Source organism: Schistocerca cancellata, chromosome 2 (assembly GCF_023864275.1).
Source record: "Schistocerca cancellata isolate TAMUIC-IGC-003103 chromosome 2, iqSchCanc2.1, whole genome shotgun sequence".
NCBI lineage: Eukaryota > Metazoa > Arthropoda > Insecta > Orthoptera > Acrididae > Schistocerca > Schistocerca cancellata.
The window spans coordinates 433,988,653-434,004,822 of record NC_064627.1 but is presented as its reverse complement, the minus strand read 5'-3'; the positions used below and the strand labels follow the sequence as shown (position 1 = coordinate 434,004,822).

Below are 16,170 nucleotides of genomic sequence, written 5' to 3'. Positions count from 1 at the left end.
ATCCTGCAGATGCAGTTCAAGAACAAGGACCAGGAATACTGTGTGAAGTGATACAACTCCACTATAATGCCTCAAAAACCACTTGATTTCTACAGTTTCAAAATCAAAAAGTTACTCCAGCATTGGCAGACTGTTGTAAATAGAGAAGGAAAATGTATTATTGATGACTAAAGTGTCTGTTGTGTTTATTAAACTTATGGGGAAATGGTACAAACTTAATTCACAACTTAATGTTTGAATAATTTGAAGTAATTATGTTCTAAGAAAAATATATGGATAATTAATTAGTTTCAATAAATGAGAGAAATAAAGATCCGACAGCAATGGACAGCAGATATGACCTAGTCATTAGGAAACATTAAAAATTGAAGGATTCAGTAAAGTTTGCTTTTACTTGGACAGAATTAAGTGCTTGAGAGTATTTTCCATCACCTCAAATAAATCAATATATAATTATGTAAAATAACACACATATTTCATATAGTGTAGGGATTAATCCTATTTCTTTCACGGCTAGGAATAAATCTTATTATTTTGCTCATATAAAGTTGTGTTGTTGTGATCTTCAGTCCAAAGACTGGTTTGATGCAGCTCTCCATGCTACTCTATCCTGTGCAAGCTTCGTCTCCCAGTACCTACTGCAGCCTACATCCTTCTGAATCTGCTTAGTGTATTCATCTCTTTGTCTCTCTCTATGATTTTTACCCTCAACGCTGTCCTCCAATACTAAATTGGTGATCCCTTGATGCCTCAGAACATATCCTACCAACCAATCCCTTCTTCTAGTCAAGTTGTGCCACAAATTTCTCTTCTCTCCAATTCTATTTGATACCTCCTCATTAGTTATGTGATCTACCCATCTGATCTTCAGCATTCTTGTATAACACCACATTTCGGAAGCTTCTATTCTCTTCTTGTCTAAAGTATTTATCGTCCATGTTTCACTTCTATACATGGCTACACTCCATACAAATACTTTCAGAAACGACTTCCTTACACTTAAACCTATACTCAATGTAAACAATTTTCTCTTCTTCAGCAATGATTTCCTTGCCATTGCCAATCTGCATTTTATATCCTCTCTACTTCGACCATCATCAGTTATTTTGCTCCCCAAATAGCAAAACTCCTTTACTACTTTAAGTGTCTCATTTCCTAATCTAATTCCTTCAGCATGACCCGATTTAATTCGACTACATTCCATTATCCTTGTTTTGTTTTTGTTGATGTTCATCTTATATCCTCCTTTTAAGACACCACCATTCCGTTCAACCGCTCTTCCAGGTCCTTCACTGTCTCTGATAGAATTACAATGTCATCGGCAAACCCCAAAGTTTTTATTTCTTCTCTGTGGATTTTAATTCCTACTCCAAATTTTTCTTTTGTTTCCTTTACTGCTTGCTCAATATACAATTGAGTAACATTGGGGGTAGGCTACAACCCGTCACACTTCCTTCCCAACCATTGCTTCTCTTTCACGCCCCTTGACTCTTATAACTGCCATCTGGTTTCTATACAAATTGTAAATAGCCTTTCGCTCCCTGTATTTGACTCCTGCCATTTTCAGAATTTGAAATACAGTATTCCAGTCACCATTGTCAAAAGCTTTCTCTAAGTCTACAAATGCTTGAAATGTTAGTTTGTCTTTCCTTAACCTATCTTCTAAGGTAAGTCGTAGGGTCAGTATTGCCTCACATGTTCCTACATTTCTACGAAATCCAAAATAATCATCCCTGAGTTCGGCTTCTACCAGATTTTCCATTCGTCTGTAAAGAATTTGTGTTAGTATTTTGCAGTCATGACTTATTAAACTGATAGTTCGGTAATTTTCACTTCTGTCAACACCTGCTTTCTTTAGGATTGGAGTTGTTATATTCTTCTTGAAGTCTGAGGGTATTTCGCCTGTCCCATACATCTTCCTCACCAGATGGTTGAGTTTTGTCAGGGCTGGCTCCCCCAAGGCTATCAGTAGTTCTAGCGGAATGTTGTTGACTCTCGAGGTCTTGTTTCGACTTAGGTCTTTCAGTGCGCTGTCAAACTTTTCACACAGTATCATATCTCCCATGTCATCTTCATCTACATCCTCTTCCATTTCCATGATATTCTCCTCAAGTACATCGCCCTTGTATAGATCCTCTATATACTCCTTTCACCTTTCTGCTTTCCCTTCTTTGCTTAGAACTGGGTTTCCATCTGAGCTCTTGATATTCATACAAGTGGTTCTCTTTTCTCCAAAGATCTCTTTTATTTTCCTTTAGGCAGTACCTATCTTACCCCTAGTGAGATATGCCTCTACATCCTTACATTTGTCCTCTAGCCATCCCTGCTTACCCATATTGCACTTCCTGTCGATCTCATTTTTGAGACGTTTGTATTCCTTTTTGCCTGCTTCATACAAAGTATCTTGTATATTTTTCTTGTATACGGGAATGGAAAACTCTAGCAACCATGAATACTGGCAAAAGTGCATGAAGAAAAAATCCACTATCAGGACTACTGGATGGTGCTAGTCAGAGCAGGACCAGAGTGGTGTGTGTGTGTGTGTGTGTGTGTGTGTGTGTGTGTGTGTGTGTGTGTTTTCTGAAGACTCAACGGTTCAGTGAGTGATTGGTGTTGTGTACTGTCTCATGTGTCAATCATATAATTTCATTTAAAAATCATTATTCGAGCACACAGAAATGGCCGAAATATAAGAACCCCACATTGCTGGAATTACTATGACTATGAGCGTTTCACATCTGTTTCAGTGGTTGAGTGGATAGGATGACAGCCGAATCTAACTGGAGTCAATTGTCTCTCTCTCTCTCTCTCTGTATTTTCCTTTTTAGACCTGTGCAGATAACATTTTAAACCTTAATTCACTATGAACTGTGCAGTTCTACAACTTTTCTAGGTTCCACATTTGTTCAAAAGATTCCGTTTTATAATAGTCTAATCTTTAAACAAACAGACAAATGGGCATGGTAAATATCGAAAATGGATGTATTTATTTGTTATTACTTCAACCACCACTTGGTACCTCTATAGTCTTCAGATAAGAGAAACGTATCAGCTGATTGGCGCATGTCATAGGTCTGCATCAAAATGGCGAAACTGAATGTTGCTGTCTTTGAAAACACTGTTTGGTGCATCATTATGGTGCTGATACTTCCACAGCAAGGAGATGGATTATAAAATTTAGAGATAATGGCAATAGAGCAAGACATCCAATATCTGGAAGACCATGAGTCTCTACATGGAGATATGATGAAGAATTGGCCAGGGCAGCTCTGAATGTGCATTGTCAATCATCCAGTAACTAAGGAGAGCTTCATATTTCGCAGGCTTGTCAAGAACTGCTCTCAGAAGACTAAAGGACCACGGAATCAGGTCCCATCGTGCTCTTATCAAAGAACCATTGTCTGATGAACAAGCCATGGCTAGAGTAGCAATTGTGAGTTTCTGGGAAGATGTCGATCGAAGAAAAGTCATTTTCTCCAATGAGTGCACAATTGAACCCAAGAGCAGATGTCCTGCTCTTGTTTACCACACAGATGGGCACCGACATGGTGCACCTTTTATGGCCGCATGTGCTAGAAGCAGATGCATAAGGGTGAAATGTTGGGGCTGGATGTCTTACATGGTTGCAGGAATTTTAGAACATATCCAAGGCAAGTTCAATTCAGCATGCTATGAACATTCCCTTGAAAATGTAATCATCCCTGGAGCCCAACTTTGGTACCCCAAAGAATGTCTCACCAATATGATAATCATCCATAACACTAGCATTACGTGTTCAGAGCTGGTTTCAAAGGAGGGACAATATTATATAATGCCTTCCATGGCCTCTGAAGTAACCTAATCTCAGTTTCACAGAGCATGTATGGGCTCAACTTAAGACAACTCTGAGGGACAATTGGCCAGACTTTCCTCTGAGAAATGTGAATGCCTTATGGGATTTCATTCATTCTTCATGAGAGAGAATTGCCATGGATGAAGAATTCTTCCATAGACTTGTAAATTTTATGCCCTGAAGGATCCAAGCTGTTCTTGATGCCAATGGCATGTGGACAAAATACTGAAGCTATATGTAGCCTACTCTTCATTTTATTTTATTTCATTTTTCTGTAAAACACCTATATAGGTATTAGGACACCAGTATTAATTTCGAAATACAAATCTACTTGCTACTATATTATTTGTATTTTTATGGGAGGTCAGACAAATATCACCCTCCAAGGAAGATTAGTTTTAGACATCAACTTCACAAACTAACTATATATATATATAATAACAAAAAGGGAGAGGCTGCAATGAGATTTGATCTGACATCTACTACAGCTAACAATACAGTACGCTGACATGCTACCAAGGAGTTACTGATCTCTTCTTTTTGGCTTAATGGTCGAATAGGCCTACTGTAGTTGAACAACAAATATTAAACTGGCAACAGATAGTAGAAGGTACATCCACTCACTTATGTAAACCACGCATAAGGACTTAGTAAAATATGCCAATCAGCTGATGTGTTTCTCTTAGCTGAAAACTATAGACGACACACCAGGTGGCAAAAAAAGGAAAGAAAAAAACAAAGCCTTTACATTCATGAACCGCAAGCGTATCCACTCGGCCGTTGAAACAGGTGTGAAACGCTTGTCGTCATAGTAATTCTACTGACATAGAGCTCTCGTATTTCAACTGTTTCTACATGGTCAAATAATGATTTTCAAAAGAGATGATATGATGAGTTAAATTGCAATGAATTCGATTTTTTAAATTTTACATGTCTAGTTACATAGGACCAAATTGAGGAGCAAATCTCCAAGTCATGGAATGTGTCAGTACATTACATAACAACGAAATAGTGTTTTGAGTGATTTGATGCCTACCATGAATCTCCTGTGCCAACCTCTTCATCCCAGAGTAGCACTTGCAACCTAAGTCCTCAATTACTTGTTGGATGTATTCCAGCCTCTACAGTTTTTGCCCTTCACAGCTCCCTCTAGTACCAAGGAAGTCATTCCCTGATGTCGTAACAGGTGGCATATCATCCTGTCCCTTCTCCTTGTCAGCGTTTCCCACATATTCTTTTCCTCTCCGGTTCTGTGCAGAATTTCCTCATTCCTAACCTAATTAGTCCACGTAATTTCAATATTTGCCTGTAGCACCACATCTCAAATGCTTCGATCCTCTTCTGTTCTAGCTTTGCCACATCCATGCCTCATTACCATGCCAAGCTGTGCTCCAAACGTAGATTTTAAGAAATTTCTTCCTCAAATTGAGGCCTATGTTTGATACTACTAGACTTATCTTGGCCAGGAATGCTCTTTTTGCCAATGCTAGTCTGCTTTTGATGTCCCCCTTGCTCCGTCCATCATTGGTTATTTTGCTGCCTAGTTAGTAGAATTCCTTAACTTCATCTACTTTGAGACCATAAATCCTGATGTTAAGTTTCTTGCTGTTCTCATTTCTGATAATTCTCATTACTTTCATTTTTCTTTGATTTACTCTCAATCCATACTCTGTACTCAGCAGACTGTTCATTCCATTCAGCAGATAATGTTTCTTCTTCACTTTCATTGAGGATTGCCATGTCATCAGAGAATCGTATCATTGATATCCTTTCACCTTTAATTTTAATTCCACTCCTGAACCTTTCTTTTATTTCCATCATTGCTTTTTCGATGTACAGATTCAACAGTAGGGGCGAAAGACTACATCCTTGTCTTACACCCTTTTTGATCCTAGCACTGTTTTGGTCATCCACTTTTATTATTCCCTCTTGACTTGTATATATTGTATATTACCAATCTCTCCTTATAGCTTATTCCTTTATTTCTCAGAATTTCAAAACACCTTGCACCATTTGACATTGTCAAACGCTTTTTGCAGGTCAACAAATCCTGTGAATGTGTCTCAATTTGTCTTTAGTCTTCAATTAGCAAAAGCAATGTTAGAATTGCATCTCTGGTGCCTTCACCTTTCCTAACGCCACACTGATCACCATCCAACACATCCTCAATTTTTTTCCATTCTTCTGTATATTATTCTTGTCAGCAACTTGGATGCCTGAGCTATTAAGCCTATATTGTGATAATTCTCTCACTTGTCAGCTCTAGCAGTCTTCAGAATTGTGTGGATAATACTTTTCCAAAAGTCAGATGGTATGTTGTCAGACTCATATATTCAACAGACCAACGTGAATAGTTGTTTTGTTGCCACATTCCCCAATGATTTTAGAAATTCTGATGGAATGTTATGTATCACTTCTGCCTTATTTGATCTTAAGTCCTCCACAGATCTCTAAAATTCTGAGTCTAATACTGGATCCCCCTATCGACTCCTGCTTCTTCTTCTTCCATCACATTAGACAACTCTGCCCCTCATAGAGGCCTTCAATGAACTCTTTCCATCTACCTGCTCTCTCCCTGCATTTATCAGTGGGATTCCCACTGCACTCTTAATGTTACTACCCTTGCTTTTGATTTCACCGAAGGTTGTTTTGACTTTCCTATATGCTGTGTCAGTTCTTCCGACAGCCGTATCTTTTCCGATTTCTTCACATTTTTCATGCAGCCACTTTCTCTTAGCTTCCCTACATTTCCTATTTGTTTCATTCCTTAGCAACTTGTATTTCTGTATTCCTGAATTTCCCTGAACATATTTGAACATCCTTCTTTCATTGATCAACTGAAGTATTTCTTCTGTTACCCATGGCTTTTTCGCAGTTACCTTCTTCATATCTATGTTTTTCTTTCCAGCTTCTGCGATTGTCGTTTTTGAAGAAGTCCATTCCTCTTACACTGAGCTGCCTGCAGAGCTATTCTTTTATTGTAATATCTATATCCTTAGACAACGTAAGCGTGTCTCGTCATTCCTTGGTACTTCCATATCCCACTTCTTTGTGTATAGGTCCTTCCTGACTAATCTCTCTAAACTTCAGCCTACTCTTCATCACTGCTATATTCTGATCTGAGTCTATACCTGCCCCTGCGTATGCCTTACAATGCAGTATCTGATTCTGGAATCTCTGTCTGATCTTGCTGTAATCTAACTGAAATCTCCCATATCAGCCGCCCTTTTCCAAGTATACCTCCTCCTCTTGTGATTCTTGAACAGAGTATTTGCTATTACTACCAGAAATTTATTACAGAACTCAATTACTCTTTCTCCTCTCTCATTTCTTGTCACAAGCCCATATTCCCCTGTAACCTATTCTTCTAATCCTTCCCCTGCAACTACATTCCAGTCCCCCATGACTATTGGATTTTCCATCTCCCTTCATGTACTGTATTACCTTTCAATATCCTCATATACTTTCTCTATCTCTTCATATTCAGCATGTGATGTCAGTATTTATACCTGAACTGTTATTGCTGGTCTTGGTTTGCTGTCGATTCTGATAAGAACAATCCTATCACTGAACTGTTCACAGTGACATGATCTCTGCCCTACCTTCCTATTCATAATGAATCCTACTCCCGTTACACAATTTTCTACTGCTGTTGCTATTACCCTACACTCATCTGACCAGAAATCCTTGTCTTCTTTTCATTACCTTTACTGACCCCTACCATATCAAGGGTGAGCGTCTGCACTTCCCTTTTCACTAGCTTCCCTACCACGTTCAAGCTTCTGACATTCCACACTCTGATTTGTAAAACATTACTCTTTTATTGGTTATTCGATCTTTTTCTCACGGTCACCTCCCTTTTGGCAGTCCCCTTCCATAGACCCGAATGGGGGGCTATTTCGGAATCTTTTGCCAAGGGAGATATCATCATGACAATTACAGGCCACATGTCCTGTGGTTACACATGATGTGTCTTTAATGCAGCGGTCTCCATTGCCTTCTGCATCCTTATGCTGTTGATCACTGCTGATTCTTCTGCCTTTAAGGGCCGTTTCCCACCCCAAGGACAAGAGAGTGCCCTGAACCTCTGTCCACTCCTCTGCCCTCTTTAACAGGGCCATTGACGGACTGAGGGTGACTTCTTATGCCGGAAGTCTTGGGCTGCCAATACTGATTATTAAGCAAAATTTAAGTGGGGGCGGGTTTCAAACCCTAGACTGAGGACATTTTCATTTGTAATCAAAGACACTACTCCTAGACCATGGTTCAACAACGAGCCATTAAGTTTCTGTAAACACAAAGGACAACATAACACAGGAATCAGCTTAATTTTTCAAGGAACTCCTCAACTGAATAGGAGGAGCCACACATGAAGAAACTCTTCAGCTTTGATTTGAAAACGGGTGCATTACAGCTAAGGTTTTTGAATTCTTGTGGTAGCTTACTGAAAAGGAATGCAGCTGTAGAGTACATGCCTTTCTGCACAAGTTGACGACATGGGATCCAAATGCAGATTGGATTTGTGCATAGTATTAACTGAGTGAAAGCTGCTAATTCTTGGGAATAAGCTGATGTTATTACCAAGAAACAACAGTAAAGAATATATATACTGAGAAGCCAGTGTCAGAATATGCACACTAATGAACAGGGGTTGACAAGAGGTTTGTGAACTTACACCACCTATTGCTGGAATCACACATTTCTGAGCCAAATCTACACTTTGAGAATAGGAAGATTTACCCCAAAATATAATGCTATATGTCACACATGAATGAAAATAAGCAAAGTAGACTACTTTGTTGAACTTCAGATACCATTCGAATATTAAAAATGGCAGCATTAAGTCTTTGAACAAGATCCTGAATGTGGGCTTTCCACAACAGTTTACTCTCTATCTGAACACTTAGAAATTTGAACTTTTCAGTTTCACTAATCATATAACAATTCTGTGAAATTAAAACATTGGATATTGTTAAATTGTGTGTTAGAAAGTGTAAAAACTGACTCTTACTGTGATTTAGCATTCGTTTATTTTCTACAAGCCATGAACTTATGTCTTTAATTGCACTATTTGAAAGAGTGTGAACGTTTCACACAATGAACTTATTACCAAGCTAGTGTCACCAGCAAATAGAAATGTTTTTGAATCACCTGTAATACTATAGGGCATACCATTTACATAAATAAGGAACATGAGTGGCCCCAGCACAGATCCCTGGGGCACTCCCCATTCAATGATGCCCCACTCAGACCCCACATCGTGGCCTTTCTCAGTACTAAGGAGAATGACCTTTTGCTGTGTTATTAAAGTAAGGGGGTATCAGTTGTGAGCTACTTCCATATTCTATAATGGTCTCAACTTCTGGAGCAATATTTTGTGATCAACACAAATGCTCTAGTTAAATCATGAAAGATGCCTAGCATTCAAAGCCTTTTGTTTAATCCAAACAGTACCTCACAGAGGAAACAGAATTTTGACACATACTGTATCCTAACTATTACATTGCTTCTATTTAGTGATGTAAACACCAAGCTGAAGCTCCAGAGTTTGCTTGAGTTGTGAACCCTGACACTGCTGAACTTGGACAAGTGCAATGCTCTATTCTTAGAATTTAAATTATTTGGACCAGGCAATTGCTGTGTCTCTCATTGCCTATATTTTTTTAAATTAAGGATGATGACCTGTTTTACTTTCCATTTCATATGTATTTCATTGTAAATCTCTGCAATTCAATGGGTCATCTTCAAGCAGCAATCTATTCTTTTCCTAATATTGTTAATAACCAACCTGGAGTTTACATTGAAAGTACTGTGTAACTGAAATAACTATAACAGCATCTAAAGGAGACTTTCAAATGAACTAATTGTTAGATTTGAGAGGATCAGTAGAAAGTCTTGAATCAATAATCAATATGTTCCAACATCTATCTTTGTGAGTAAAAAAACCATTCACATCTCATTATATAGTGAAATGTATGAAAGTCATTATGCCATCCAATTATGAACAAGAACTTTGTTTATTAATTGGCACTCCACACACATTACTGACCTGTGCCACATTGAATGTTTATAGTGGCTTCAGTGAAGAACTGTGCTTGTATGACTTATGTTTTTATGAACTGTGCTTAATACGAGACTGAAGTTTGTGATGTGTTGCCAATGAACAGTCACCGATTGTATGGGCTAACCTGGTTTTTGTGATACATGAAGAGAGGAGTTGAGAAACTGGTCTCCATTCAAAATGCCAACTGAAATTGAATAAATGTATTAACAAGTGAAACTAAAAACACTGGTATTGTGTTCATTTTTGTTTAACACTCTTCAACACCCAAAACATTTTCAGTTTTGAGGTGATGAACTTGTGGTGCTACCGAGAAGAAGAGGCTACAAGGAGATTGGTACCATAATGAGTTCCCATAAACTTAGAAATATGCAACTACAATGATAAATGCCTGTGCACAAGAAATATTTGAAATAAAATCCAGATTATTCCTAACTCAGCAGAGTCTTTTTCTATTTCATTGCTAAGACCTGAGCAGACAGAAAGCACCCTAGTGTTATAACTCTGGCCACAACGTGTGCCACCGAGGAACACTACACAGACAGGAGCAGCTGACTGCAGAGACTGCCATTACTGAGTCGGCTGTCACATAGTGCAACTGTCGTGGTAATACATGATCTGGAAAAAATAACTAGGATGTGATGATTTTGTGGGAGTGACAGAGTAGGTTGCGTAGTGCGATTCCATTTTATATTTTAGTTGTAAGTTAAAAATTGTGGACAGAACTGAGTACGTCAAACAATGACAATATCCCCCTCGAATTATTGTGTGTAATAATAATAAGAAAAGACGTGTTGGTTGCAGCACAGCAATATGACGAAAGTTTTAAAGAACGACAGCACCTGTGCACTGAACTAGATCTAAAGGAGATGAAATTTTCAAATGGTACCTATAGTTACTTTTGTATCCACATAGATAAAAATGTTTCCAGCATTAATCATAAAGCAAAGTAACCTACAATGTGTGTACTGTCTGATATCTTTAACAGTTTCTTAAACACGAAGGTTTTATGGCTTATCACGCTACTTTATTTTGCATTGTGCAATAGCTTCAGGTGCGGCACATTGCTCTGCCATTATACAGAATCCATTTATTTACTGCTGGAGAGATGGAGTTCTCATTCCATGATTAAAAACTATTTCGGTATGTTACATACATTTTGATTGTAGCAATGCCCAAATCAAAATATATGAGGGAGTAAAAAAGGGGCATTATTTTTTTAAAGCTATGTGTTTTAAAATTATGCGCAAAACAACTTTATCCCCTTCAAAATACTCTCCGTTACAACTAATACATTTGTCCCACCTACCATTGTTCAAAACATTTAGAAATAGGTGACAGCTCCTCCCCCTTTTTTTCTCTCAACTTCTTCAATGTTGTCAAACTGTTGTCCTCTCATGCCCATTTTCATGCGCAGAATTAAAAAAAGTGTCGCACAGAGCCAGGTCATGTGCGTAAGGTGTGAGGTGCGTTGGGCAGCGGAACCATGCCATTTTTTAGCCAAAAACTTTCTAACAGAGATGGCTGTATGTGCAGGTGTGTTGTCTTGGCAGAAGACTCAGCTCCTGTATGCCACAAATCAGGTCTTTTTTGACGTACAAGATAACCCACTAATCTGAACACAAGTTTTCGATAATGAGGTATGTCATCAATCGACATGTCGCAATTTTTCAATCAAGCAAACCACTTGTACACTTGAGTTTTTACCATAGTGTAATCTCAGTAAGCTGTTTTCAACATTAAAACCATTTTAGCAGCATTTTTACTGAGTAGAAAACAAAATTTCATAGCTGCAAACTTTTCATTTACACTTGCCATCATAAAAAGCTAAACAAGAACAAAACAACACTAGCAAAAACAATCAATGCAGATAAACAGAACAAGCCAGGTCGACGACCACATAGGCAGTACCGAATTGTCAACGATTTGAGCTATACACGAAATACACAAGCTCCGTCCATGGCATTGTTATTCCAGTTTTTGTACCAAATTAAAAGCAACTAGAAACAGAAAAGTGCATCGTAAGTTTTTTGAGTTATGTGTAATGAGTAAAACTGAAAAGATTGCACGTAAGGAAAATTGGGTTCAAGGCACAGCGAATGAGTCCGCATTTGGAGAAGCACCTGCAGTTGCTGGTCGCAATGGTGACAAGCTATTTTTGGACTACTTCCCACTCATCAATACGTTCACTGTCAACTTGAAGCATTAGTCAATGAAGCACTAATTTGTATTTAAATTAGTAAAAATAGAGAGCCTGAATATTCAGTGTTTATCAACAAACCAAGTGTTCAAATTTATCCATATTAAAATAAAAAAGCTTTCAATGATATATTCTTGTCATGATTTTTCTTTTTCTTTTTTTCCCTTCCTCCTTTGTTTCAGGTTTAAACAAGTAGCATGAAGTTGTGTTTCAGCAGGAAGTTTTCCATTTTAATCCTGTTTCTGGTAGTTTCTATGTCCTCAGCTTTCCTTTTTTTATGTTGTTAGTAACCAATAATTATGAAATAATTTATTTAATAAATAAAGCACCACTCCATAAATGTAGGAAACACCTAAATACCTGACTTTGTTTGTTTATACATTTTACTCTCATTATTGTGACTGTCTCATGCACAATGTAATCTCCACTTGTTTAATACATTGATGCTTCTGCCCACCAATAGTCACAAAGAGTGAAAATTGTAAAGCACCACTGATAAATATCGTTTTAATACTTAACTGCACAAAATTCTAAATTTGCTTCAAATACGAAATGTATTTAAATTTATTTGAATTCTGCAAACAACAGATAACAAGAATGTGATAATCAACAAACAACTTCACTAGCAAGTGTCAAAATGTATTTAAAAAATGTTTGAATATGTATATGACTTCAAAAATGTATGAATTCAGGGTCTTTGAACTAAATTCCTGGACAAATTTCCAGTCTCAGTCTCAATCATAAAATGTTCATTTTGCCTTTAATATTTTTGCCATATCTGATGGCGTCATTTACCCTGCTACCCGTGTGAGCAACATTGCCTAATTTATTTATTGTACATTTGTTTTGGACAAGAAATCCCAACTTTTAAAAAGGAACAAGTTTTAGTTGAGTAAAAAAGTGAGTGATAGTGCTTTAATGTCTACTATAATTTGCAACTTCCATTTCTGATTTCTGGTCAGAATCACAATAAACTGACTAACTAATAATAAAACTCTGATATTTTTTTTATAGTTTATTGTAATGTGAAAATTTCATATCAAGAACATACCCCTTAGGTACTTCCTGATGCAGCATATAAAAAGGCAAAGAGAAACCACACACCATAAGGTTGTGTACAATGGACATACTTCCTGACCAGTCGGCTTTTCTTCCTTTTTCCTTTTAGAAAATAAGAGAATATACCGAAGTAGAACGTAACACACTTTCAAATGCCATGCACATTATCTAACAGAAATATGTGAATTTGAATGGAATTCTTATACATGAATAGTTCATGCTATTCTTAACAAGATATCAGTTAGTCAAACAAAATGAAAATAAACTGAGAGCAATACAAAAGAAACTAATTAACGAGTAACTATTAAACAAATGTAAATTACAATTAATAGAAATGAGATGGTCTCATACAACTGAGGCAATATTTCAAGATGTCACGTAAGCTGTCACATCCATGTAATATAAATGAGAATGTTCAAGACATTCTTCTGCTTCTGTCATGTAAACACACCCTTCTGTCCAAACTTTCTCAGTTTCATTCTCAGTGAGAAATATATATACAGATGTTCTCTGGTAAAAACTACTGAGCAGGTTCTTTTAAAACAAAGAAGGGACTCATATTATATCATGACCAAATGGTAGGAGAGAAAAGGTAGGGCACCGTGACATCCTCACAAGGAAAAATTTAGACTCAACAGCATTTTCCAGTATCTTTAAAAAATAAGTTACTTTATATTTTATAACACATTAAACTAAAATAAGATTTTTTCCATATTTCAGTCTGTTACGCAGTAATTTTTGCAGTACATTTCACAAAATTCACTGGAACAGATGCAGTCATTGCTTTCACACTGTTATGTGAAATACTTCCAAGATACAACCGTAAAGCTGTACTGCCACATTAGTAATACTTGAGAACTTAATATCATAGCTTGTTCATTTGCAACACTGTTTATTAACTAAATTCAAATCTCTTTCAACTGTTTATAACTACAAAGTTATTAGCATCAACAAATCTGGCACAAGGTTATAAAGTTTCTTTAGAATTTTTTTTTTACTAATGTCATTCACCATGGATTATAAGGCCATATTGTGCAGATAAACTGCATTAAATACCCATTCTACTATGTGCATAAGTAAAAGCTATTAAAAACATTGCATAACTTTACCGTGAACATGCTGAAAGGTTCAAAATTAAACTTCAAGCAAACAGTATAAGTCAATACCTAGATAAAAGCTTGATAAAGAGCAGTTATGTAACAAAATATGGCATTATATTTCAAGTCGTGCAAGTTTTCATTTATTGCCCATATACAATAATGTTGAAAAATATATGTGCCATAGAAGTTTTATTTATATATATATTGTCTGATACCAAAATCTGCAATTCATCTGTCTGTTTATTGAACATGGAAGCATTAGTTTCACAGAAAAAAAGAACAAATAGAGTAACTGGTGTCAAATGATCATTGAAATAGAGCCCTAGTCTTTCCCTGTCACAATATTCCTTCCCCTTTAACTAAATTATCGCAAATAACTTGTCATTCAATTCCATTTACACAGCGTATCACACACACACACACACACACACACACACACACACACACACACTACCATTCACCCAAATATGCAAAAATCTGATGCATAACTTGCACCTCTAGCTTCTAGAAGAAAGCACCTGTGAATGTTCTTATTTCTGTATTTCACTCAGTTTTCATTATTCACATTATCAGTTCATAAGTGAAATGTCTGATTGCCGCCTACAATGTTTCATGCAGTAACCACTGTTTCTGACAGGGAAGCAACAATACAGCCTTCATTGCACCCATCCAGGTAGCATTCAGACTATATGGATTGTATACAATAATTCAATGTAGAATGCTGGTAAATCCACTGTTATGAAAATCCTTGCTGCTCAGATAGTTGCCCTTTCTTCCACTGTCTTCTCAGCTCTTCTTGTCATGTTGCAGATAGATAAAACCACCTTAACACTCACTCTTCTTTAATAAGCCAACTTCAATTTAATATTTAAACAATTTATTCGATTACTTTCAGTACTTTACCTATGGCAATAGTTTTACCTGGAAAAAAAAAGAAAAAATTAATCTGATATTTTGAAGAACACACTCACATAACACTATTTTTAGTTTGTTATTTGGCAGTGCTATACAGCTTACAAAAATTTTGTCGTTATCAGGGAGATTAAGGTCCAGCTTAATATGAACAAGGAAGATAATTACTGTAAAGCCTAATAAAGGTGTCCTGCTAATTTCACATTCTTTAAGCTTCATTCAACAACAGGAAAGACTGTCACTCTATTAATGTGAGGGTGGCTATTGTGTTTGATCAAAAGGTTTCTCTGGTATTTCCCAATAAAAATTCCAAATATCCCTGAACTAATGTTTATTATGTAAAGAGCAGTTCTTGCATTATTATTATTATTATTATTATTATTATTATTATTAAAAGTTCTATCAGGACAGCAGACAAAAAACACCCATGGCCAGCACCCAATTCCTGCTGGTATTCTCTAGTCTGCTATTGTGGTACTTTATTACACCCAAGTTATCAGATATTGCAGATATTGATGGTCCCAATATCAACATGGCTTTCCCGAAAGAGTTCTTAGCTGCTGAAACTGGGAAGTTGTGGCCTGCATTACGTCAATGGTGCATTCAAGGACAGCATTTCTGCAATTCAAGGTGACTATGTACTCTACTTGAGTGCCCTTCACGAACTATTAAAATATGTACCAGCAGAAAGAGCTCTCTATTCTAAATCTTGTGGCTCTTATACTGTTAGGTGGTTGAAGAATTCATATTTACCTCCTTTGTCCCTCAAAAAACAATGATAATCAATCCACAAATCAATATCAAGAAATTCATTGAGGGCATACAGAAATTCACTGAGTATGTAATGAAGAACATACCTGAATGATAATGCAAGAGCTACTGAGAAGTCATGAATTTTGCCAATGATCCACAGTTTAGCAGCTAATGTCTACCTACTCCACTGAGAAATTCAATCTGATGATCCATTAGTTCTGTTTCTACACAGCCCTGGCCTTGATTTTGAAAA

General features: G+C 36.9%; 1 protein-coding gene across 1 annotated transcript in view; it reads right to left on the bottom strand.

The window, feature by feature from the left end:
• Positions 1-14,066: 14,066 nt before the first annotated feature.
• The window catches only part of LOC126161912 (eukaryotic peptide chain release factor GTP-binding subunit ERF3A), a 72,897-nt gene continuing 70,793 nt past the window's right edge, over positions 14,067-16,170 (bottom strand). The window contains exon 10 of the mRNA XM_049918073.1: positions 14,067-15,173. Within this exon, the coding sequence (XP_049774030.1) occupies positions 15,130-15,173 (44 nt within the window). The 3' untranslated portion in view covers positions 14,067-15,129. The remainder of the gene's footprint in view (positions 15,174-16,170) is intronic.